The sequence below is a fragment of the Triturus cristatus genome, chromosome 6, assembly GCF_964204655.1.
Source record: "Triturus cristatus chromosome 6, aTriCri1.1, whole genome shotgun sequence".
NCBI lineage: Eukaryota > Metazoa > Chordata > Amphibia > Caudata > Salamandridae > Triturus > Triturus cristatus.
In genome coordinates this window covers 1,090,800,816-1,090,826,856 of record NC_140589.1, presented here as the reverse complement: position 1 = coordinate 1,090,826,856, position 26,041 = coordinate 1,090,800,816, and the positions used below count along the sequence as shown (strand labels likewise).

General features: G+C 49.0%; 1 protein-coding gene across 3 annotated transcripts in view; it reads right to left on the bottom strand.

Moving 5' to 3' along the window:
• Positions 1–26,041, bottom strand: part of LYST (lysosomal trafficking regulator) — a 3,752,809-nt gene that overhangs the window by 1,683,704 nt on the left and 2,043,064 nt on the right. For all 3 annotated transcript variants that reach the window (XM_085611970.1, XM_085611971.1, XM_085611972.1), the window contains one exon: positions 3,346–3,498. In XM_085611970.1, coding sequence (XP_085468096.1) covers positions 3,346–3,498 — 153 coding nt within the window. The remainder of the gene's footprint in view (positions 1–3,345; positions 3,499–26,041) is intronic.

Genomic DNA, 26,041 nt, shown 5'->3' with positions numbered 1-26,041 from the left:
CATTTGCCACTTTAACTCTGGCTGGGGAGGTAAAGGTACATTGATCATTTACCTCTGCAGTGTATAGTTGTGTAATAAGCCTATTGGGGATAGTGAGGCATATGTTATCATAAAGGCCCAAACTGTTGGGGAAACGGTTGGGAAATGTGAGAAGCTGTGTCATGATTCGCTCACACTTATTGCACTTCATAGTATAAACTTATTGGTAAAAGGTCCATCAGCATGCGGTCATTGCTGTGATGCACATGCATCCCATAGATGCGGTACTACCAATGAATGGGTTGAAATGTTGTTGTGCTGTACATGAATGCTTTGAAGATTGTTGTTGAAGCCTCCATGGTTAAGATTGCCCTTTTCTTACATTTGCATTCCTTCAATGTTGCGGGCTTGCCTGTTCCGCATGCTGCCATGACAGCCCGAATCTGCGAGACTGTTCCAATGCGGCCAACATTTGTTAGTATTGTGGTTCAATGTTGTCTTGGCTCACTATTTGCTTCTTTCGCTTCAGGTGTAAACAAATTCAGAGTGATGTGTTTACATTCCAAAGTACTTTAGTTTCACTCATGAGTTTTTGCGAGAAAGACTGTGTTGTCTTTCAAGACCTTTAAAATGCCAGGTGCGATCTTGACTTGGGGAGCTATAAATAACAAACTGCTAGTACAGCATGCTCGTTATTCCATTGACGCACCACAGAGCTCCAGCGGGCGTTTTTTTAATCAGCAATGCTTTCAAATCATTTGCTAAGGTAAGATATGCCAACAATGGTGTATACACTAGTTCATTTATCTTTGAACGGAGTACATGAAAGCTGTGTCCTAGGCCCAAAGTTATTCATCTGTTATATCAATGATTAAAATTATTTCCTGGTTAAACATGGACAGGGCATGCATAAGAGAGATCATATGGCAATTTCTTTGCAATGATGAAGTTTTAATGGCCCACACACCTAAAAGTGTCAAAATCCTGGGTGATGCCTTTATATCCTTTAAGGAGGACCTTGACTTTCAGGCTAATTTAACCAAATCATATGTAATGACATGTGGCCATAATAACTCCAGAATATGTACAATGTCTGTAAAAATAAGTACTTGTGAAAATTCCTTAACTCCTATATCTTGGGTGTTTTTGATACCCGAAATTTATGACTACAATGCCTCAATGAAAGGCCCCCCAAAAATGCCAGCCAATTTGTGCTGTCTTTAATTTTGCTTCTAACATTGGCAAAAAACCAACACTGTTTCTCCTCTAAATTTAATAAATTGCAATGTGTCCCACTGAGCATGTATTGAGCAGGGGTCTGGACGTATGCTAAAGCAATGATGTTAAAACTTGAAGAAAAACAATTTTGTCGCTGCTTGCCTTCCCTCCCATGAAGCTGCTCTCACTTGTTTTGTCATGGAAAGCGGAGTTTAAATTATATTGTTGAATTTCTAAAACTCGCCACCTCCTGAATGAATTAGGCACTTGTAAAGCACACTGAAGCTCACAAAGGAACATCCTGGCACTGTGCGGAAAGACATGACTCAATCATAAGGAAGATGAGAGAGCCTCCAGGAAAGATTAAATCAGAGAATAATAATGTGCGTCGGCGGCTATAAAAAGCCAGGTCTTCAACTGCTTGAGAAGATCTCAGAGTTTGCTTAGTTGTATAATGTGTGCATCTGGTCGTTAGATAACTGGGCCAGGTAGCTCTCTAAGCACTGAAGGTCAGTAACAATTTTAAACAAGACCCTTTTATGCATTGCACCAGTGTAAGGCTTTGAGAGTTGCCGAGGCAGGTGATCGCCTGGGATGTTTCAGGAGATGTCTGGTGGCTGCATGCTGCACAACCTGGAGTTTATGGATAAATTGTTTTGAGGACCCTGCATAGAGACTATTGCAATAATCCAATCTAGAAGTTATCAGGGCAAAGCGAACTGTCTTCGTTGCAGCCAGTGGGAGAAAATCTAAACATTTTCTAAATGATTTTATTGGATTAAAACACATTCCTGCTACTGCCAGACCTTGTGTGCGAAAGGACAGGGAGGCATCACATTTTACTCCAAGATTCCTTACAACCTCAACTGTGGCAAGCAGAAGGGGCACTGAATGAAGCCACTATTGGGGTAGGACAAAGGAATTTTAACTTGGCAAGCAGCATAATCTCAGTTTTATCAGTATTACATGTTAAATGGTTTGACTGCATCCACCGGATAACTTTGTGAAGACAGTTTTTAAAATTAAGCTCCGAACCAATATATGCTTTGTCTAGAGATAGAATCGGCTGCATATCGTCAGCATAAGAGGTGGTCTCTATTCCAAAAGAGGCAATCAAAGAAATCATGGGGGTCATATAGATGTTAAATAAAGTAGGGCTAAGCAATGAGTCCTGTGGAACCCCTGAAGTCATGGTTCTTTCTGATGATGAGAAAGGTGCTAATGAGACAGTCTGCCTGCAGTCTGTTAGGAAAGATTTAATCCAAGAGAAGGTCTCTTTGGAGATCCCACAGTCCTTAATACATTGAATATTGTTAAATTTATCAAATGTGCCCCACTCCTGTTATGGATTTCACTCTGGAATAAACCCCATGCCACTTTTAACTTTAATGTCATTTTAGATTGTCTTGATTGTGACATTTGCTCATGAATCCTGTGAATCTCCTACATAAAATCGACAAGCGAGGACCTAGGCATGCCATCACTTTTTACAGACCCCCATTAATTATCAGGAAACCAGACAAAAAATAGTTCAATAGTTCTTTCCTGGAACACTGATGTCTTACTAGAGAAGCTATTTAGGTAACTAAATATTCAATATGGCGATGAGCTACTCTGCAGGCATGTTGGAGTAGAACCCAATTAACTGTTCACCGTTAGTCTATGGGGAAGATCTATTTTGTCCATGTTTTTAATTTGTATTATCCGCTATCTTCTGTGTTTTTCATTGGGTCAGTACTGCAATGAATTAGTTAGCCTCTGTCCGCGTGAAGAGTCATTCGAACAGTCTTAATTGTACTTCATGTTTTTTTGTAAATACCACTGTCAGTACTCAAAAGTATTTTTGACCCGTCTGCTCAAATGACAATTTCAAGAGATGCAGACCTACACTAAATTTTCTGCAGTTGCTTTCTGAGCAAGATGTATGTTTCGCTGTTGGACTGTTTTTAAAATTTGCTGTGTGCCAACGTAACTCCACTTTTTATAATCTATTATTGATGTAAATAGTGTTTTGTGACTTCTATGATTATATTTCAGAATTGAATAAAGTTTGCTAAGTCAGTTATAGATGATTGTTTTGCTGTTTTGTTTTTCAAACTACATTCCATTTACTTTTATTAGATTAACAATCATGTTTTTATTACTCACCGGCAATACTTTTCCGCTTCTGATATATTGCATGATGATGGGTTGCAGGTAAATGGAATGAACTGGTGAAGCTCTGTGAATTCTGGTTGACTGTTGTTTTAATAAACTCTACAGCGGATTTAAGAACCTTAAACTGTAAAGCAACTGCAGAATCTGAAAAACAAATAAAACAAAAACAGATGATTTACGTTGATTATTTTTAGAGGTGTGTGCCGTGTAAGCATTCTCAGTTCCAAAATGATTAAAGGGCTTTAAGTTTGCAGTATTTATAAATCATATATACGTCAAAAATGTGTGTTTTGTATTACCATATATAATGCAGAATAATATTTTGCTATTGAATGTCCTAAAATATTTGCAGTTTCAAATATCTTTTTTATTCATTTTCGGAGGATTAGAAACCAAGAGAAATAAAAATTACATCATCTGTGGTAGGGTCAGCATAAAAATTGCAACTGGTAAATCTAACTGCCACCATCCCCTCTCCAAACAGACTATCTCATCTCTCAACTACCCTATCACCCATCCCTGCCCCCTTCATCAGACTATAAAGAAGCTCAAAAGAACAAGTTACTTACCTTCGGTAACGACGTATCTGTAAGAAACATTAGTTAGTTAGATTCCTCACCTTAGAATATCCCCAGGCGTCAGACTGGATCCGGAAGATTTTTCGTCAGCAATACCCCTTGCGCGTCGCTAGGCGTCGTCTGCGGCTCCGCGTCCATCGTCGGCGTCGTGCGCCGGAATGACGTCGTCGGAGTACTTAGACGCCGCCCTCGCGCGCTGACGTCAGTTCTTGTACATAGCTTTCCGCGCCAGGAACGCAGAGCCATGCAAAGACCGACACTGGTGCCAAAAATAAAATCTAGGGGCCTGAAAAGGATAACCTTAACCCTAGATGTCAGTTCGCAGAACGGGGAGGATGGGTGGGTCGGTGAGAAATCTAACTAACTAATGTTTCTTAAAGATACATCGTTACCGAAGGTAAGTAACTTGTTCATCTGAAAGAAACACGTTAGTTAGATTCCTCACCTTAGAATAGATACCCAAGCAATACCATCCCCGGTGGTGGGTCTGCGAACCAAGATCACACCAGAAAGTCCTGGAGGACAGAACGGCCAAAGAAGCCAACCCTCCGGACTTGGCTGTCAAGGCAATAAAGCCTGGCAAACGTGTGTAGCGAAGCCCACGTCGCCGCCTGACAGATGTCCTGCAAAGGGACACCCCGTCCCAAAGCAGTAGTAGCCGCTGGGGCCCGAGTGGAGTGGGCGCGCAGCCCAACAGGAGGGTCCTTTTTTGCCAAGGAGTAACAAATTTTGATGCACAAAACAACCCACCGAGAGATGGTCCGTTTGTGCACCGCTTTCCCCTTCTTAGCACCCACGTATCCAACGAAAAGTTGGTCGTCCACCCGGAACTGCTTTGTGCGGTCCAGATAAAAGGAGAGCGAACGTTTTGGGTCCAGACGGTGGAGCCTCTCTTCCTCTTTGGAAGGATGCGGAGGCGGAAAGAAGGTGGGCAAGGTGACAGACTGCCCAAGATGAAATGGAGTCACCACTTTCGGAAGAAAGGAGGGACGAGGCCGAAGGACAACCTTGTCGGGATGAACAGACAGAAAAGGAGGCTTTGAAGATAAAGCCTGGAGCTCACTCACCCGTCTAGCCGAGGTGATGGCTACCAGAAAATCAGTTTTAAGAGTCAGAAGACGAAGAGGACAATTGTGAAGAGGCTCGAAGGGAGCGCACATCAGGAATGTCAAGACAAGATTCAAGTCCCACTGAGGCATTACAAAAGGGACAGGAGGGAACATGTGAGTAATGCCTTTTAGAAAGCGTGTAACTACAGGGGACTTGAAAAGAGAAGGCTGATCAGGAAGCCGCAAGAAGGCAGAGATGGCAGCAAGATAACCTTTCAGAGTGCCCAGGGCAGAGCCCTGCCGGGCCAAAGAAAGAAGAAAGAGGAGAACCTCAGAAAGAGGGGCGGAAAGGGGATCCACAGCCTTTGCTGTGCACCATGCCACAAATTTGTTCCACCGGCAGGCGTATACCGTCTTTGTGGAGGGACGCCTGGCTGCCAGAATGATATCACAGACTTCAGGAGGCAAGTCAAATGGCATCAACTGCCGCCGCTCAATCTCCACGCATGGAGGTGGAGGCTGGACAGGTTCGGATGGAGGACCGTCCCCTGCTGCTGCGACAGAAGATCCTCCCGAAGGGGCAGACGTATCGGAGGATCGGTCAGCATACTGAGTAGCTCGGGATACCAGTACCTTCGTGCCCAATCCGGAGCCACCAAGATAACTTGGGCCCGGTCGTGCCTGATCTTCTTCAGCACTCTGGGCAGAAGTGGTATAGGCGGAAAGGCGTACAACAGACCGCAACTCCACTCGTGACGAAAAGCGTCGCCGAGCGAGTGCCGCCTTGGAAATTCCAACGCGCAGAACTGCTGACATTGCGCGTTCTCTTCGGTGGCGAATAGACCAAGGCTCTCCCCACTGCTGAAAGAGACCTTGCGCCACTTCGGAGTTCAGACGCCATTCGTGATCCATCATGCACCGGCGGCTGAGTTCGTCTGCTCTGGCGTTCAGAGAGCCCGCCAGATGTTGAACCACCAGGGTGACGCCCTGGTGTTCCAGCCATGTCCAGAGGCGCAGAGCCTCCTGACAAAGGGTCCACGACCCCACCCCGCCCTGTTTGTTGCAATACCACATGGCGGTGGTGTTGTCCGTGAACACCTGCACGACACTTCCCCTGACAGAGGGAAGGAAGGCTATCAGTGCAAGTCGGATCGCTCTCAACTCCAACAGGTTGATGTGGAGACGAGACTCTGCCGGAGACCAGAGGCCTCTGATCTCCGCCTCTCCCATATGGCCACCCCATCCCAGGAGGGACGCATCCGTCACTACGACATGCTCCGGTTGGGGAAGGGAGAGGCTCTTGCCCTTGACCCAATCGCGGTCCGCGAGCCACCACTGCAACTGCTGTGCAGTGCCCTCCGAGATCAAGACATGGTCGGACACGTTGCCGTGATGCTGGGCCCACTGAAACTTCAGGTCCCACTGCAGAGCCCGCATGCGCCGCCTGGCGTGATGCACTAGTAGGATGCAGGAGGCCATCAGCCCCAGGAGCCGCAACACTAGCCTGACCGAGACCCAGGATAGAGGCCGAAAGATGGGAATCAGGGCCTGTATATCCCGGACCCGCTGTTCCGGTGGATGGACCCGGAACTGCGCCGAATCGAGAACCGCTCCGATGAAGAGGAGCTTTTGAGAGGGGCTCAGGTGTGACTTCGGCACGTTGATGGAAAATCCCAGCAAATGCAGGAGATCCGCCGTAGTCTGGAGGTGGGAGACGACTGCCTGGGGCGAGCCCGCCTTCAACAACCAGTCATTGAGATAGGGGAAGACAGGAACCCCTGATCTGCGCAGATGAGCTGCGACCACCGCCATCACTTTCGTGAACACCCGAGGGGCACTGGTGAGGCCGAAGGGGAGCACGGTAAACTGAAAGTGCTCTGGGCCCACAGTGAACCGCAGGTAACGCCGGTGGGCCGGCAGGACAGGGATGTGTAAATATGCGTCCAGCAAGTCCAACGCTACCATCCAGTCTCCGGGGTCTAGGGCAGCTAGAACCTGAGCCAAAGTTAACATCTTGAACCTTTCCTTCCGGAGGAAGGTATTGAGGTTCCGGAGGGCCCCCTTTGCCCTTCTTGGGAACCAGAAAGTAGTGGGAATAACAACCACGACCTACTTCTGGGCTCGGAACGCGCTCGACGGCCCCCTTGGCCAAGAGGGCCGAAACTTCCTTGTGGAGAAGATTCAAATGATCCCCCGAGATACGGTGGTGCTGCGGTGGCATGGCTGGAGGGGTCGTCTCGAAGGGGAGGGAGTAGCCCCTTCGGACGATTTGCAGCACCCACCTGTCCGATGTGATGGACCGCCAGTGGAGCAGGTGATGGCGAACTCTGCCGCCCACTGGCGTGGAATGGGCCTGAAAGCTTGGACTAGGAAGGTTTTGAGGCGGATGCTGCCGGGGTGGATGTGGGCTGACCTCGTCGTCCTCCAGAACCGCCTCGGCGGAAACCACGTCCGCGACCGCGCGCAGGTTGGTTCTGCGGCTGGTGGCTAGGCGCACGTGAGGAGGCACCCCTTCCTTGGCCACGAAAGGGGCGAAAGGCGGAAGTTTGCGACCGCGGGGCCGAGAGGCCCAAGGACTTGGCCGTAGCCCGGGAGTCCTTAAAGCGATTCAGCGCACTGTCCGCTTTCTCGCCAAAAAGGCGAGTGCCATCAAAAGGCATGTCCATGAGAGTGCTCTGGACATCGCCCGAAAATGACGTGGACCGCAGCCAGGCGTGACGTCTAAGCGCCACTGTGGTAGAAATGGCCCTACCCAGCGAGTCCGTGGTGTCAAGCCCACATCGTATAGCATGTCGCGCGGCATCCCTCCCATCGGCCTGAGCCTGGGTAAGTCGTGTCCGGACCTCCTCCGGACACAGGGGCAGTGCGTCCTCCACCGCATCCCACAGAGAGTGGGAATAACGGTCCAAGAGACAAGCGGTGTTCAAAGACCGCAGGCCCAAACTAAGGGAGGAGAACAGCTTCTTGCCAAACTGTTCTAGTCTCTTGGAATCCCGGTCCGGCGGGGCGGTCGGTAAAGAGGATTGGGAGGTGGAGGCCTGGATAACCAGGCTCTCAGGGGTAGGGTGTTGGGACAGAAAACTGGGGTCGCCCGGAGCAGGGCGGTGGCGCCTGGCGACGTTCCTGTCAACAGGAGGTGGAGGGCTTGGACCAGGTGCCCTGCAGAACGTCAATGAGGGCCTCATTGAATTGCAGCAGAGGCTCAGTGGAGCTTGCTGCAGACTGAAGCACCTCAGTAAGGACGTTAGTCCTCACAGCCACGGCAGGCAGCTCGAGCCCAAGGGCTGCGGCCGCCTTGCGCAGCACCACAGAGAAAGCAGCGCCCTCCTCCGAAGCCACAGTCGGAGGAGAGACAAATCCAGTGTCTGGAGAGGTATCCAGGCCACTGGCCTCCCCCAGTTCATCTGCCCAGTCCTGGGACAGTTGAGCCTGAACGGCCATAGGATCCTCGGATCCCTCCCAGTTGTCCCCATCATCCGACTCCTGGTGTAGAGGAGAAAGTAACGGAGCCGGGCGGTAGACATAATGTGTCTCTAGCGGCGCCGATCGCGGCGTCCATCGACGCCGGGCCCGGAGTGGGACTGAACCGGGGCTCGACGTCGAACGGAGTCGGCGTCGGGGGTGGTACCGGTGTCGACGCCGGCGGAGGAGGCGTGACGAGGTCGACCGGCGTCGACGGGGACTCGAGAACGGGTCCCACGGGCGCTTGCGGCGTCGAGGCCGGAGCCGTCAACGGCGCCAGGGCCGGAGCCACCGGCAGGCAAGGCAGCCCAGTCGGGTCCGCGGGGCCCGTAGGCGCACCAGCGGGCGCCGACGGCGGAGCCAGATTCCTCATGGCCGAGAGGAAGGCACTGACTTCCGCCGGCGTCGCGTCAGTCCCAGGGACCGGGGGGTATGGGGACGTGCGCGGCGCCTGCGGCTCCGCCGGAGCCGCGGGGGTGGAACCACCCTGACCCTCGGCCGAGTCGCGCGACCGGCGAGGGGAGTCCAAAGAGCGGTGTCGCCTCTTGGACTTCTTGGAATGCTTCGACTTATCCGAAGACTTGGATCCCGACGACCGATGGTGACGTCGGCTGCGGCTCCGCTACCGATCCTTGGACCTCCTCCTGGACCGGGATCGAGAGGCGCGCGGAGCCGAGTGGCGAATCTCGAGAAGCTTACGGGACCGCTCCCGTCTAGCCTTCGAGGTCAGGGCCTTGCAGTCCGAGCACGACTCCGCGTTGTGATCGAGGCCCAAGCAATAAAGGCACCGGCGGTGATGGTCCGTAACCGACATCAAGCGGCTACAGTCCGTACAGGCTTTGAAACCAGGCAACCTACCGGCACCGGAGTCGAGACAGGATCAAAAAGGATCAAAAAGTTAGTCAAAAATTGACTAAAGGGGTAGCTCTCCCGGATCTGCGCTTACTGGCGCGGAAAAAAGAAGAACTGACGTCAGCGCGCGAGGGCGGCGTCTAAGTACTCCGACGACGTCATTCCGGCGCACGACGCCGACGACGGACGCGGAGCCGCAGACGACGCCTAGCGACGCGCAAGGGGTATTGCTGACGAAAAATCTTCCGGATCCAGTCTGACGCCTGGGGATATTCTAAGGTGAGGAATCTAACTAACGTGTTTCTTTCAGATCATAGGTTACATATTATCTTCTCCATTTAACAGTATGCACTCAATCAAAGAGTCTCAGGACCCTCTGTCTCAGAGGACAAATCAATTTCCTGTTTGTCTTCGTCCATATACTGACCAAGACATTGCCTAACTGCCAAGGATTTGCCAACATGATCATTACAGTGGCCCGTAAGGCTCTCCATCGCCAGAGCATCCCATAGTTTCAGCTCATGTCCCATAGTTTGAAGACCACATCTCTCAATGATGGAACTGCATGCTTTTCCTGTTTCTGGAAAAGACTAATTCTGAAATGAGCAACAATTGGTAGATCAGTTTCCAGCTATTCATATCTATTTTCCGCTATGTTTTTGGGTCTCTCCAAACCCCACTGCCTTAATTGTTCCCAGTAATTATTTCCAGAACACCAGTACTTCCAGGCAAAACCATCAAATACACCACTGAGTTTCTCCCTAAACACTGTCTCCAGCATTTTCCTGCGGTGTTAGGTAAGGAAACGTTACTTCCCTTTAATCATACTGCTACTTGATACCACACAATGAAGACAATGTTCTCCTTCAGGGTCTCTAAATTGTCAATCATAAGAAGTCAATTGTCCCGCACATGCTTGGGATTCAAGAGTATACTTTTTATATATGTTTGTGTTGAGGGCCTATGACTCATGAGAAGCAAACAAAACCCTAAATGAGTCATTATGCTCCTACCCTTCCTCAACAATGATAATACACAGCATATTGCATTATGTGCATCTACATATATGATTTATCGCACTGCATATTTTCATGTGCATTTGTTAAAAAAAATAAAAAAATACTTAAACAAAACCAAGATGCAAGTTGTTCAATTTGTGCACTAAGATAAAATCTCATTTGAAGAGACCTTGTGATTATTAGGAAAGTTATTTCCATTTGGGTTCCATCTACTTAATCCGTTTGGATTTTTCGCTTTTTGATCATCCAATTTTTGGACCTTTGTCTGGGAGAGTCTCACTACTCATGCCTCGTCAACAGTAATCACATATTAATCGGGTCACACTTGTCTACCGCCACTGTCCACTGCAACACAGCTAGAGTAAGGGGCACTGAGCTGGTTAAATATGAACATGTGTTCACACGTGTTACAGGCTGAGTGTGTGAGACTAACATTATGCACAGCCCTGTAATTGCGCACAGACAGCCTGGCGCAGAGGGAACTCCACAGGGTTCAACATTGCCCTGGGGTAGGCCTTATAATATTAGTGGGCACTCATAGATAAGGTTAGTACAGTTTACTGGTTTATCTGCAGTGTTACTGTATTATACAAATTGGGGAAATCTGCCTTAAAGTATTGTTTTGCTTTCCTTAAGCCTACAAAGTCCAGTGAGGTACCAAACTGGGTGCAACATGTATACCAAGTTTAAATATGCAGGTCCCAGAACCTACATGTATACCTTATGAGTCGTCCAGAATTGTCCTATTTGTCTGGCTCAGATCAGGCTAAGATTCCAGGCCTTTTGTCTCCATGCTGGGCCAAGTTTAATGACTCTTCTCCCCAGCAAAGCTACAAAGAGCTCCACACACAAAAGCACAATTAATAGTGCTTCACTCAGCTAGGGAGGAGGAAAGGGGTGGGGAGGAAAATCTGCATCTGGTAATTAGCTGTCACACTGTAACAGGGTTGGGACAGCCCAGGTCCACTGAACATAGGAGGAATCCCAGACATATAGAGCTAACACAGGAGGGGTTCCCTTTTAAAGTTTTGGTGCGGAAGTCCCTGGCAGTGATGTCAGCTGGGGTGGAGCTGAGGCCCCAAGAGCAGTTGTGCACAGAGACCACTTGACAGCACTATCTTGGATTGTCCCAGCATGCCATGCAGGAAGACTGGGACAGTGGTGGAGGGGTGATGTGGAACTCTAGGATTGTCCAAAGATGTCTAGCATTTACAACTTTCCAACCCAACCAAAACAATCTTGAACAGGGGAGAGCCAGAGAGTTGGAAAGCTCCCTGATGCCCTAAAGGACTGAGACCTCTGTCTGCAGCTGACCCCAGAACTAGTAAGTCTCTCAAGAGCCAGTGAGCCTGGCTTCATTACACCCCTAAGGACAAATTCGGGAAAGACTTGGACTTCTGTGTCTCAGCAGGAGGAGAACAGCAAAAGGGATCAAGCCAAGGTGAAAAGCTGGTGCAGGTAGACAGTGAAACAAGCTCCCCACAAAGTGTACTAATTTAGGGGCCTGGAGGCCTGCTGCAAAGCGCCCAGGTGGCCAGGGCTTCCCAGCAAAGGCAAAAGATAATCAGAATCGACCCAACGAGCCCAGATATACACATGGGGAAAGGATTTGACCGTTGGTCCTGGCTCAAGCAACGGAGCGCGTGGGGCTCTTTCCCAAGTTTCCAAAATACCCCCAGTATGGGACAGTGCTGGGGAGGTCCACGCAAGGATCATTCATTATTAATGCCAAGGGAGAAGGCATTCATGGGGACCCCTCCCCTTAACCTGAGCCGGAATACTCCATAACAGGGGTCTCCAACCTGTCGATCACAAGCTACCAGTAGCTTGCTGACACTATGGCAGTAGCTTGCACCCGGCATCTGATTATTAAGGCTTTATTCTGAGCTCTGCGATTTTATTTTATTATCCCTTCATTGTCATTTTAGGCTTATCAGCGCATGCCCGCCCTCACTGAAACCAGCTGCTCAGATTGGCTGAAGTGAGCTTAGCTGATGCGAGGTGGGCCGAAGAACATGACGTACTTCCTGAACTCTTACACAATCAGGAACCGTGCCACTTGCCTTGTCCAGGCTGGCACCGCACTCTATATCTGCTTTTTGATACTGCGTGGAGTGGAGTCACAGATCGGTAAGCAAGCCACTGGCATAGTCAGTATAAAACATATTAAATAAATGCGGCTTAGTGCATGCAAGGCTCTTAAATTTAACATCGACAGGAGCCACACTTTATATCTGCATTCCATAGTAAAGTGCGGTGGCAGGCGACAATAAAATCAAAGGGCCTTGCATGCACTGAGCCGTTTTTACTGACCACCGTGCTTCATAACTGCGTTCTCATAGTAGTTAGTGAAAGCGGCTCAGTGCATGCAAGGACGTTTGATTTTAACTTCCGTTGCCACCGCTATTTATAGCTGCCTTTTAGATTGGAGTAACTTGCTGCCCTTTCTCCTAAGAGTTATTTTCAAAGGTTCCTTTGCTGGGGTAGAGGAATCCGGTTCCCTTTCTAATTTTTGAGCGCTTGCCACAGAGAAGCACAGCCCAGAGCCCCTTATGAAACCAAGTGATCAAAATATGTCTGCAGTTCCCTGATGCATGATACAATCTGCTCATAAAGCCTGTGGTACAATCCAGGCACCATTCTGCACACTGGTAGACCGCTGTGATAAATTGCATTTCCCTGATTAGTGCAAAATCAATCAGAGTATGTCAACATCGGAGGCACCTTTGGCAGGGTCTCAGTGGAAAATATCCTGAAAATGCTGAGGAAACTGGGGATTTAAGGGTATTTCGGGAGGGCGAGCACGTATGGGGTAAATACCTTTTCTTCACCGGAAATGCTGGAGCGGAGATGTCAATGAAGTGGGACAATGTTAAAGTCGTTTATAGGCTAAAGTGGCAGTGAAAAAGGCATTTTTCTGAAAGTGCATTCTGATGGTGAGCCTTTCCTGCAACCTTTCTTTGTGTATGACATTCTCTGCAGCAGGAATCATGGACGTATTGCTGAGGCCACTGCAGCCAGACAGAAGGCAACCGTTGTTTATGTCTCTGTTGGGACTGCACACAGCCTCTATCAGCAGGCCGCTGTCTTGCACTTCTTGTGCTGACCTCAACCATTTCCACCCCCGCAGGTGTTGCCTGGCACGGCTACCCAAGATATACCTGCTGTACACACTGGAAGCGGAAGAAAGGCTTGGAGGTTTGGTCCATGTCAGCTGGGTTAGTCCATAGTACAGAAGACTGATACGGGTCAGACAGGAAAAAAACGGTATGTTAGTGCATTGCTGATAAGCACACCCACAATATGTGCGACACCTTCAACCAGCCCTGATTTTTCTTTTTCAACAGTTCTTTGCAAGTTGGTATTTTTAGCTGGGACAAACAATTTGAAAGGAGAACTTATAAGCCTGGAATTCACCATGTTGTTCGCTAAAAAGTAGCAACAGGCTGAAAGTAGGGCCACTGGAATTATGCGATTGTGGTGCCGTGGCGATTTTCGCACTATTATAGATCTGTCACATTTGCCATATAATCCATCATCTGCCACACAATCTGCAGGTTTTAACCCCACACATGGGTGTTTCTGGCTCAAATGTTTCAAAAGTTACTAAGCATGCAACAACATGTGTTTCCGCGCAGTGGACGTCCCTTTGCAAAGGTGTGGTCACCTTTCTGTTTCTTATTCCTATATTTGGGTGTTAAACTGGTACAAATAAGGTGGAACCAATGCCCAGAGAGTGTTACTAAGTTTAAAAATTACAAACAAATTAATACTATTGCATAATGTGCCGCACTATGCTGCATAATTTACTCAAACCTGCCGCATAATTTGGCCCCTTCCTGCTGCATAATTCCAGTGGCCCTGGCTAAAGGTCATGACAGACATAGGTTTCCCCGACAGCTAAGTCTAAAAGTCCCAAACTAGCTCATTTACCTGAAATGGCATCATAATGAATAATGATTTCTTCAGAATTGCCCTCCCGGGCTTCTAGATTACACAGTATTAGAGGACATTAAAGGTAAGATTGATATTGTTTTATGTTTATTTGAGCTGCATTATGATGATTATTTCAGTGACTGCTATTAATTGAAAGGTCTTGTAGTGTGGTGACAACACAAATCCAAAGGTATTCCTATCAGTGTTTCTAGAGAACTCTACGTATTTTATTCAAACCACAGTATGAGCTCCAAAGAAATACATCTTCAAGTCAAAAAGCCAATGAAGCTGGGAATGGGGGGGGGGGAGGGGGGGGGGTTGCTTGGCTTTTAGTAGCTTACGAATATTTTCACTGATCAGAAGTAACTCTCACAACAGGAAAGGTTGGTGACCCCTGCTCCAGAATGAGACCCAGGCCCTCAACCCCGGGCCCCAAACAGAGGAACTGGAGCAGTGGGCTCACTTTGAAACAAGTGCTCATGTCTGTGGGGAACAGTTCAGCCACCAAGAGAAAAGCACCTTGCTCGTATAGAGCAGCCAGAGAGAATGCAGTGGTTGTCTCCCGTGCCTGCAAACAACAGGACTGGCCAGTAATGAGCTGGCTGGGCAGTGAAAGGGTAGGCTCCCCATGCTGCCAAACAAACAATCAAGGAAAGCATCAGAGTGTCCCAGGTGGTACCGGGCACCCCAAAAAGAAGAAACAAAAAGAAAGGAAGATAAGGGGTGCGAAGTCCCACACAACAAAAGGTACCGTGACTGAAGCCACTCATTTAATATTCATGCTCCCTGGAGGGAGCACCACATAAGACCTAGGGGGGCTCCATCTGTTTAAAGTTTCCTTACTTGTGGTGGCCCCAGAAAGGCACATGCACCACCAACGCTTTAAAGAGAGTTGTGTGTGTCAGCAGACCTACCCTCAGGCTTGCAAACTTGGAAAGATCTAATTGGTTGGGCAAAATTTGAGAAACTCCTGGTTTCCACTCCCTCTATGGATCAGTGTAGCACCTATGACTGTACAGGTTACATTAACATGCTTCAGATAACCCAGCGAAGTGCAGACATGATGTAGAAAATCTTTAGGCTGCCAAGTTAATACGAAACAGGTAATGCGTGTGAATCACCAGTCTTAATCTGTGTGCCAGTGTATCTTGTTTCTGCTAAGTGGTGTCCCGCCAACAAGCATGCCACCTGTGAGAAGTTGGCCTGGTATATACTGTTCACTAGTTAAAGTGGACACCTTGCACCAGTACAATTCGACTCTTATGGTGGATAGGTTTAAGACAACTGTGAGAAGTTGGCCTGGTATATGATGTTCACTAGTTAAAGTGACCACCTTGTACCATGCCAAGCAACCCTTACGGTGTGGTTGTAAGTCAACCTTTTCGGACTAGCTGCCCTAGTGGTAGCGTAGGCTAAGCAGTCTTTGAGGCTAAACTCGTGAAACGTGTTAAGCAGGCTGTTTTAACAAATGTAACCCCCCTTTATACCAATGAAAGGACACCACACAGATATATATTGAAAATATATATGTATTTATTTCTCAAAGTATCCCCTAGACTCTTTATGAGCACAGGAGCACAAATCGTTAAACAAGAATACGTTAGAATACACAGAAGTTGCACTTTATATGGATAGGCCCTGGTGGCCGCTCAAACCATATACTAAAATAGTGGTATAAGTACCACGACCAGAAAAAGGAAAAGGCCTAGGGCCTCTAGAATCGCTGGGCCTACAAGGAGCTAACTTTAGTTAGTGACCAGGAGGTCCACGGGTTGCGTGTGCAGAGCAAATAGTCACACGCGGGCTCCCATAGGTTTTCAATGGGTGCGTAAAAGTTACAAAGTTACTGCAAAAAGGATCTTCCGGATGGACTATGAACTCAAGATTGGAAACACAGACACTAGAGATGTTACTCTACACTTGGGCACCGGAGTGCCAGCTTTACCTCACCCACAGGAAGCGGGTGCATAGGTCTCGAAGTGCGTCGGGTTTCTTCTATCTGTTCAATGGAGCCTGAAGACAAAGATGCTGCAGGCGGTCGGTCCGGAAGAGATGCGGTGGATCCCAGAGTGGATCGGAGTTGTAGAAGACCTGTAAGCAGAGGGGACAGTGTTCACAGTCACTAGCCAGTGACCAGCGTGGCACCAGGTGGGTACCAGGCGATGTCGGGTGCAAACAGGAGGAAAGGTGCAGCTTGTCTCTGCAGCCACGTGGTCCCTGAAGGTCGACGACGTCCAGGAGTCGGTTCACGAGCTGTCCCACGCAGGCTCTCGCTGTCGGCGGTGTCGGCGACTTGATCGAAGCAAACAGGCCTTGGCAAAAGCAATTGTTGTGGAAAACGAAATAAGCTGATGGTTCTGACCAGCAAGGTCAGAGGGACTGCTCCTTTGGAGGGGAGCAAGGGCCAGTCTGGAGCAACCAGACCAGCGGTGCAGTTCTTGAAGTTCGTCGCCAAGATGGCCACTAGCCAACGGGCCAGCAACCGGTTAGGCGCGTCGAGTGGCAAAATGCAGAGGGGCCCCACGCACATCGTGGAGATGCTGGAGGGCTCACCTTTGGTGCAGATGCTGCTCGGGTGTTGGGCATCTCAGGACCCAAAGCACAACTTGGAGGGAGCCTCGGTTGTCGCGCTTGCAGCTTGTCGTGGTCTTTTCAAGATGGCTGGCTCCACGTGTCTCGGTGCCTCCACGGGTTCCTTCTTTTCAGGGACGGTGGATCGGGCGGTGAGAGGTCTGGCGGTCCAGGTCTTGTCAGTCTCTGGGCTCGGGCTCCGGCGGGAGGTGGCGGCAAAGCAGACGTTGATTCGCTGGATGGTGCTTGCGTTAGCAAGGTGGTCACTCCCTGACCACAGGGGAGATTTCCTTCAGTCTTCTGTGCAGCAGAATGTCGAAGTTCCCGTCTTCTTCTTAGTTTCAAGTTGATTCCAGGATGTCTGAAGTCTTAGGACACAGCTCCTACCTTTAAGCGGATTCTAGGGGCCGGACTACCTGCTAGGTCCCTCCCTATGGGTGGGACCAGGAAGGGGGGTGGTTACACCCCCAATCCTTTGTCCAGCTCGCCCCAGGTCCAGGGCTGGTGTGCCCCAGGACCGGTTTGAACTGGCATATGCACCGAGGCTCCTTGTGAGCCTCAGGCATGTCTGGTTTCTTTCAAGCCCTACCTGACCAATACACAAAATCCTGTCTGGGGTGGTGCACGCACCTCCCCTGGCAGGAAACCCTTTGTCCACACCTCCCAAGCTGGAAGGACTCCCAGTAGCAGGAGGGCAGACTTGTGTCTGTGGTGGCAGCATCCATTTTGTGGAGCTGAGGCTATGTCTGATTTTACCCGGGTTTCAGGTACTGTACATGTCGTATCCCTCTAGAAGGGTGGAATGCTAACCCCGTCGCCAGAATTGGCGAGGGGTTAGTATTCCAATTCGTATGACACCTTACTCGACATGTTTTGATAAAGCCAAACCAAAGATAGCATTTAACCGCGAGGTTCATAATGCACTTAAGAGTATATGGTATGGCGATATCTGGAAACAGTAAAAGGAAGTGGTTCCGATCACTGCAGACAGGCTCAGCTCATGCCAGAGCACCATCTCACATGAAACCAAGCACTCTGCCTTCAGGATTGTTAAGGCCTGCCATAGGAGTGACTTATAGGTTAACATGTGTCCCATTTAAGGTTAGGTATAGGTATACTACACCTAAGTAAGAGGTGATTACACCAACTTACCCCAGCTGAGTGATCAGCCAGTTGTGTCAAATTGTTAGGCCAGGCTAGGGGTGGCATAATACATGCTTCAGCCCTTGGTAGGCCTTAGATACACCAATGCCCTGGGTACCTAGTGTACACTGGTACAAGGGGCTCACAGGGTGATCTAGTTCCAATTGGTTATGCAACTAAAGTGCATAGTGTGAATTTAGTAGAGAGAACAGCAGGCTGGGGGTCTGATTAGCAGGCCCACAGCCTCAATATGTCAAAAACCAGTGAAGCAAAAAGCAAAAATTTGGGGTGACCATAGGATAGCAGACCCTACTCTCCTACAACAACCTTTTAAAGAAAGCTATCCTAGTGGTAGCTGTGGAGAGCAGCCTGAAGGCTAAGACTTTAGAGGAATGTAAAGCAGCTTGTTTTACCTTATAATCTCTTGAATTACTAAATGAAAGTACACCACACAGGTATATATATCAAATATATATATGTATTTATTACTAACAACTCTCTGCTAATCTCTTTATGAGATTAGAAGTCAGGAACATATGCACAAATCAACATTTCACAATAAGTTAAGCACAAATATGGCTGGGGCCCTAGGGGCGTACCAGACTGTGAGAAGTTGGCCTGGCATATGCTGTTCCTAGTTATAGGGACACCTTGCACCAGTCCAATTCGACTCCTATTGATGATAGGTTTAAGACAACCTTTAAAGAAAGCTATCCTAGTGGTAGCTGTGGAGAGCAGCCTTCAGGCTAAGTCTTGAAGGAGTGTTAAGCTTATTGTTTTACCATAATAACCTCTTGAATAACCAAATGAAAGAGTAGCCCACACAGGTATATATATAAAATATATGTATTTATTCTAGACAGAATCCCACAGTCTCTTTATGAGGCTAGTGGCAAAGTTACACTTCAACCAAGCATTTATAAACATAATAAATAGCACAGGAATCACAGGGCCCCAGGGGGGGACCAAACCATATATCAAAAAAGTGGTATAAGAACCACGACAATTCTACAGACAATGCCTAGGGCATTTAGGATCGCTGGCCCCTTAAGAATCCACCCCAGCTTATGAGGAAGGGGACCCACGGGAGGCGCGTGCAGTGCAAATAGCTGCTATCGGGATCTCTATTATAGTCTATGGAGAATGTCGCGGTTGAAATTACACAGATTAAAGTCACTTCTAGCAGGAGTACAAAGTTAAAACTTTAGACTTAAAGCTTTTGAGGAGCCCACTACCACGAGAGTACCGAGGTACCACTGTTACCTGCCCCAGGGAAGCCGGGTGCATAGGTTGTTTCTGATGTCGGGTCGCGGGCTGATTTTCTATAGGAAAATATTCAAAAGTGCTGCTAGCCAAAAGCGTCGATGATGCCGTGAAGATCAAAGATGTGACGATTGTAGAGAAGAACCTGAAAGCAGAGGGGACAGAGTCTGGGTCACGTCAAAGTGACCAGGAGGCTCAAAGCAAAGAGCGCTTCGATGTCGGGTGCTTCAGGTGCGAAGTGGTGTAGCTTGGATCTGCAGCCACGGGCTCCGGGAGGCTTCAAGGAAGGCCAGCTTCTGGAGGGCGACTGTCCCACGTCGGATGAGGGTCGCTGCGGTGTTAGTGTTCGGATTGGATCCACTAAGCCTTGGCAACCGCAACCCACGAAAGATAAACAAATCTGCTTCAGTACAGACCCACGAGGTCTGGGAGAGGTCTCCTTTGGGGAGACTGTAGAGCAGGCCTGGAGCAACCAGGGGAACTCTTGGTTGTTGAAATAGACCTCCGCTGGGGCCCACAAGTCGAGAGACAAGGGACCGCGGGAGGCGGCAATTTGGAGTGCGTAAAAGGGCACTCACGGGCCACCGGAGGGGGCTAGGGTGCTGGTCTTTGGCACAATTGCTGTAGAGTGGTTGGCTCGAAAACGGGCCAAAGCACAACTTCCCCACTGGTCCGGGTCGTGTGCTACGCAAGAGGTGGCCGGTATCCTGGGGTATTGGGGATCTCGGCACCCACGCGGTCCACGGTGCCCAAACTCGTTGAGCACACTCACTGGCCTGTGGGATGCGCTGGAAACCCACCCCAAGGGTGCTAGAAGTCGTCGAAGTCCGTAGGAGCAGCGAGTTTCCAACCGGATCACTTGCAGTGTTTCAGGTGCCTGCCAAGCAGGGGGATAACTCCTTTATCCCAAGGGAGATTTCTTCCGTCAGCTGGGCAGCAGCAAGTCGAAGGTCAAGACTGTAAAGTTCAAGATTAATCTGAGGCTCTGGGCCACGTTATTCACCTTTATCCCCAAGATTAGGGGAGTGTCCAGAGTAGTGTCCACCAATGAGTGGTGAGGCAGGAAAGGGTGGCTACACCCTCTCCCCTTTGTGTTTCCCGCCTGGGCGAGGGGCAGGATGCCCCTGAACCGGTTCCAAGCGGTGTATGCAGAATGAGGGCTCTGCAGCTGCCTACGTGCAACTCTGAAAGGACATTTGGTGCACCCACCCTGTTCCAATCCACATTATCCTGTCTGGGGAGATGCTAGCACCTCCCTGCCACAGGAGCCCTATTGTCCAGCTGGCGAGGCTGGGGTTTTCCCCAGCAACAGCCAGCCAGAGTCGTGTGGGTGGCGGGTAGTAGCCATTTTGTACTACATGTGCACTTTTAAATTGGTGCCTCAATTCTGCCGCTTTTCCCATATCGCTCCTCTAGCAGGGGGGAATCGTACCCTCATGCCCATGGCTGGACTGGGGGTATGATTCCTACATGTTTGACACCAAACACGATATGGTTCTGTGTAGCCATTCTCAAGTTATCGCGTTATCACGATAGACTTATAATGCGGATAAGAGTATATGGTATGGCTACACTACAAACAACCCAGCAATGATTTTACGAAGGTTGCAGGGAGGTCCTACTCATGTAGGGGTCCCCCCTCACACATACCTCAGCACCCTGCCTTGTAGGATTAGCAAGGCCTGCCATAGGGGTGACCCATGAGAGTACATGTGTTGTAATGGGGTGGGATATAGGCTACCTATATCCCTGTAAGGGGTGCTAGCACCACCTTACCCAGACAACAGTAGTGGTCTGGTGGTGTCAGTTTGTATGGCTGTCCCAGGGTGGCACAATAAGTGCTGCAGCCCTGGTAGGCCTACTGAGGGACCCATGCCCTGGGTACCCAGGGTACCATCTACAAGGGACTGTCAGGGCACCCTCAGCATCCAATTGGTTAGTACCTAGGGTACTCACATCGTTTAACAGAGGAAGCAGATAGGCTGGGGTCCTGGATAGGCTGGGGTCCTGGATAGCAGGGCCACAGCCTGGCTAAAGTCATAAAAACAGTCAAAACATCAGCAAAAAGTTGGGGGCAACTATGCAGTCGATGCCACTCTCCTACACAGACCATATACTAAAACAGAGACTTAGAGATAACGACTTGCAAGGGGACATGGCCTAGGGCCTTCAGAAGTGCTGGGGCCTCACTAATCTACCCAAGGCAGGTAAGTAAAGGACCCACGGGAGACGCATGCATTGTGAGAACACAGCCGCGGATCCCAATTGACTTCAATGGAGCAAGTCGCGATTGGAAATTTAGAGTTTTAGGATACTTCGGGAGAGTCTACAAGCAAGTCACTTACAGGGTAAGTAGTTCTAGAGCCAACACCCACAGGAGCACCATAGTGCTGGAGTTACCTCACCCAGGGAAGCCGGGTGCATAGGTGTCTTTTGGTGTCGGGTCGCGGCGTCCTTTTCAATGGGAGCCAAAGAAGACTTGCTGCTTGTGAAGACAGAAGAAGTGTCCGGTGGAATCCAAGCCTGGATTCAGAAGAAGGAAGACCTGAAAGCAGAGGGGACAGTGTTCAAAGTCACTTGGCAGTGACCCGGGGCAAGGAAGAGGGATGCCCACAGTCGTCTGGTGATTTCAGGTGATCACGGGTGTCTTGACTCTTCAGCCACGAGGTCCAGGAGGCGTCGACGACGACAAGGAGCTGGATTTGGCGTGTCCCACGAAGTCTGCAGCTTACTGCGATGTCGGTGACCAGATTGGAGCCAACAAGCCTTGGTAACAGCAAGTCTCGTGAAAAGGACAAAAAGTCAACAGTGCAGACCAGTAAGGTTTGAGGGACTCACCCATCAAGGGTAAGTCAGGGCAGGCCTGGAGCAACCAGGGGAGCCCTTTGGAACTGTAGTAAAGTCTTCTGGGGACCCACCAGCCAACAGGCAAGGGATGATTCACTCAACAGGGGCCCACGGTCACTCGTGATGGGGTAGGTCTCTGATCTTCGGTGGAAATCCTGCTTGAGGCTTACGTGGTCCAATGCACAAGTTTGTAGAACATCGTGAAGGGGTTGCACCAAAAAATAGTGCACGGTACCCAGGTACCCAGGGATTGCGGTTCCTCGTCACACGTGGGGTCCACTTGCCTCAGCGCCGCTGGGGACTCACGATGGCCTTGGAGAAGTCAGGAAATCCTCTTCCTGGGCTGCAGGGACTTCGGACTCCGGCGGGAGCGGGAACGTTTGTGACCGTTGATTGCAAGATTGGGTGCCTGCCAAGCAGGGGAGTCACTCCTTGACTCCAAGGGAAATTCTTCCATCTTCCAGAGGTAATGGAACGTCGAAGGTCCAGGATTCTTCTTCAGAGCGTCGTCCAGGGTAATTTAGTTTGCAATGGCAAGGGTTCCCTAACTTATACTACAAGGAAGGGAGGGACTAGCTCTATGACCCCTCCTATGGGAGGGTCAGGGGAGTGGGTGGCTACACCCACTTCCCTTTGTCCAGTTTCGCGCCAGAGCAGGGGCAGTTAGCCCCTGAGCCGGTTTGAACTGGTGTATGCACAGATGAGCCTACTGCTCCCCCAGTGCAGGACTTCAAAGCACTCTAGGAGTGCACCCACCCAGCCCCAATACATTAAACCATATCTGGGAGGTGATCACACCTCCCTGTGACAGGATGCCTATTGTTGGGCCTCCTCCACTGCGAGTTTCGGTCATCAGCAGGAGGGCAGCCCAGTGTCTGTGACTGGTGGCATCCATTTTGTGATGCCAGGGCTCTTCAGGATTCTACAGTGTTTCCACAGTAGGTACATGTATATCCCTCTAGAAGGATGGGATCATACTCCATTTACTGGTGTGGGGGTATGATTCCAAAGCGTTTGACACCAAACATGACATGTTTTGATGCAGCCATTCCAAAGTTAGCATTAACCGCGAGGTTATAATGCACTTAAGAGTATATGGTTTGACCGCATTCACAAACAGCCCCAGAGAATAGACTCCGAGAGCTGCAGAGGGGCCCTGCTCAGGCAGAGGCACCCCCTCACATGGAAACCAAGCACCCTGCCCTCAGGATTGATAGGGCCTGCCTTAGGGGTGACTGATAGGTTTAAATGTGTGTGCTGGGATAGATATAGTGAACCTATATCTCAGTGAGGAGTGCTAACACTACCTCACCCAGGCTGCAGTAGCAGGCCTGTGGTGTCAGATTTAGTCTGCTTCCCAGGGGTGGCATAATACATGCTTCAGCCCCTGGTAGGCCTGTGAAGTACCTATGCCCTTGGTACCTAAGGTACCATATACCAGGGGCTCATAAAGTACTACAGTACCCAATCACTAGTGCACCTAATATGCACTCCAAGTTGCTTAGAGAGAACAGAGAGGCTGGGGCCCTGATTAGCAGGCTCCCATCCAGACTATAGCCAGAAACCAGTGTAAACATCAAAAAAAAAAAAAGTGGGGGCAACATAAGAGGCAGATCCTACTCTCCTACACCACCCATCGCCGCTGGGCTGCCAGATAGCAACCTTGATGCAAAGGCCACGTCTACTCATCAGAAACTTCAGTTTCGCTAGGGCAACACGTTGGCACGCAGTTTCCATTATAGGGCAACCAAAAAAGGCATCTAATTCTCTAAAGATTCTCCTTGGGATCAGAAAAGATAAGTTCACAAAATATTAAGGGACCATTATCCTTTTAGCTCTTGAGAAATGGCCCCTTATGGATAATGGTAGTGTTGACTAAAACTTAATATGGGAGCTAAGGGAGTGCACTGCTCTTTACGTGGCCCTCCAGTAAGTCCACTTGGACGTGATAGATAGTGAACCCAAAGAACCTGAATGGATGCGGTTCCCATCACAATGTCTCTCCTACCAAGGTTACCTTGTATGGTGGTAGAGACTTCTCAAGCAGGAATTCACACAATTTGCACCAATTGGCTTTTAATCCTGGGACATTACGGAATTCTGTCAAAATTACCACGGGCGGTTAAGACCCTCAGTGATACTCTAAATATATAAGAGCACAACATCTGCACATAAAAAGAAGGTATGGCTTGTCTTGCCAATGGGGATATCCCTTGCTACCCCTTGTCCACTCACATTTGCTTCCAGCGGTTGACTGCAAGGGTGAACAAAATCAGGAAAAATGGGCATCCCTGCCAAGTCCCCTTTGGAACTTTATAGATCACAGATATGACATGTGCATACAGGAGCATGGCCCATTTAATCATTTGTCTATCTTTGACAAAATATTGATAAGACCTTCATCATTTACTTCCAGTTAGGCTTATTGCCCAAGATCTACTGCTAGGCAGGCTAACTGGGTGCCAATAGAATCTACTGATATTCAGGGATGTGCTGTTACGGTTTCATTACCGTCATGTGTGAACGCTGTCTCTTGATGTCGAATTGCCAGCTCCGCAGTTAGCGTTGAATGGGGAAACTACAAGTCCCATGAGTCCGAGGGGTTGATTCCGGTTTCTTCTGCAGGAAATGCTGGGATGATATCCAGCCGGATCCTTTAATGAACAACGATTCGGAAGGCTCGAGGCAGATTATTCGTTCCTGCTGATCAAGAGGTGCCGAGTTCGCTTTCTTCCATTTGAACACCTGCTGACTAAGGAAGTTGAAGAACGGGTAAATTGCCTGCGCGTGTGTGGCTACACGCAATATTCTGGTGTCTTTGGTGATTCCTGAAGAGTGATCATAGGGGAGCTTCCATGCTCGTTATGGTTCTCTGCTGAGTGCCTCTTCGAAATTCAACACGGTCTTTGCTAGTGTTGCTTGTGTAACTGGGAATTGAGTGCAATTGGCCTCATTGGAGAGGTCATCAGTTCTGTTTAGCCTGCATATACTCGGAGGAGTCGGGTTATTTCCCTTTTGGAGAGGTACGAAAACAAGTTACTTACCTGTAACTGTAGTTCTCCAGTATTGGACCTTTCATAGATTCACATGCCTGAATCATTCCCCGTCGTCGAGACGGGAGTCTCCGGTACATAAAAAAGCATTGCTTAGTATCATAGCAAACAGAAAAAAGGCCTAGGCCCATTTTCCTTTGCAACCCATAACCTTCGTTATGTAAAAAAAGAACTAAACTTGTCCCTGACCAATCAGAGCCTCTCACCCTCTAAGAACACTCCTGAGAGAACCTTCTGCCCTCAGATTTTCGTGCACTTGTGCAATAACACTCTTTGTGCTAAATCCGAGGTGGGCCTCTCAGGGGAGGAGGGTGGGTTGCATGTGAATCTATGAAAGGTCCAATACTGGAGAACTACAGTTACAGGTAAGTAACTTGTTTTCTTACTCCAGTATTGGAGCCTTTCATAGATTCACATGCCTGAATCAGAATAGCGAGCAGTAAATAAATGCACATTTTTTGTTACCTAGAAAGTGAATCCAGGAAACATATACAGTGTGATAAAAATGGTATCTGTAAACCAAATTCCACATATCAAAAATTCTTTGCAAATGGTAATACAAAACAATAAAATGTGCCAACGTACATAACAAAGGAAGGAGGGATGGTAAAGAAGGCTCACCGTTACTGGATAAAGTTCCTCAGCACCGCTTCTCCCACCGCCACATCTCTCTCTGTGGCTGCATCCAAGCAGTAATGCCTGGTGAAGGTGTGTGTACTCGTCCAGGTCGCCGCCCTGCAGATATCCTGGATCGGTACTCCTGCAAATAGAGCAGTAGAGGTGGAGACTGCTCTTGTAGAATGTGCACGGACTTGTGCATTCAAAGGTCGGCCAGCTGCCTGATGACAATACGCTATGGCACTTGATATCCATCTGGCAATTCCTCTCTTTGACAAAGGGAAACCCTTTCTGGG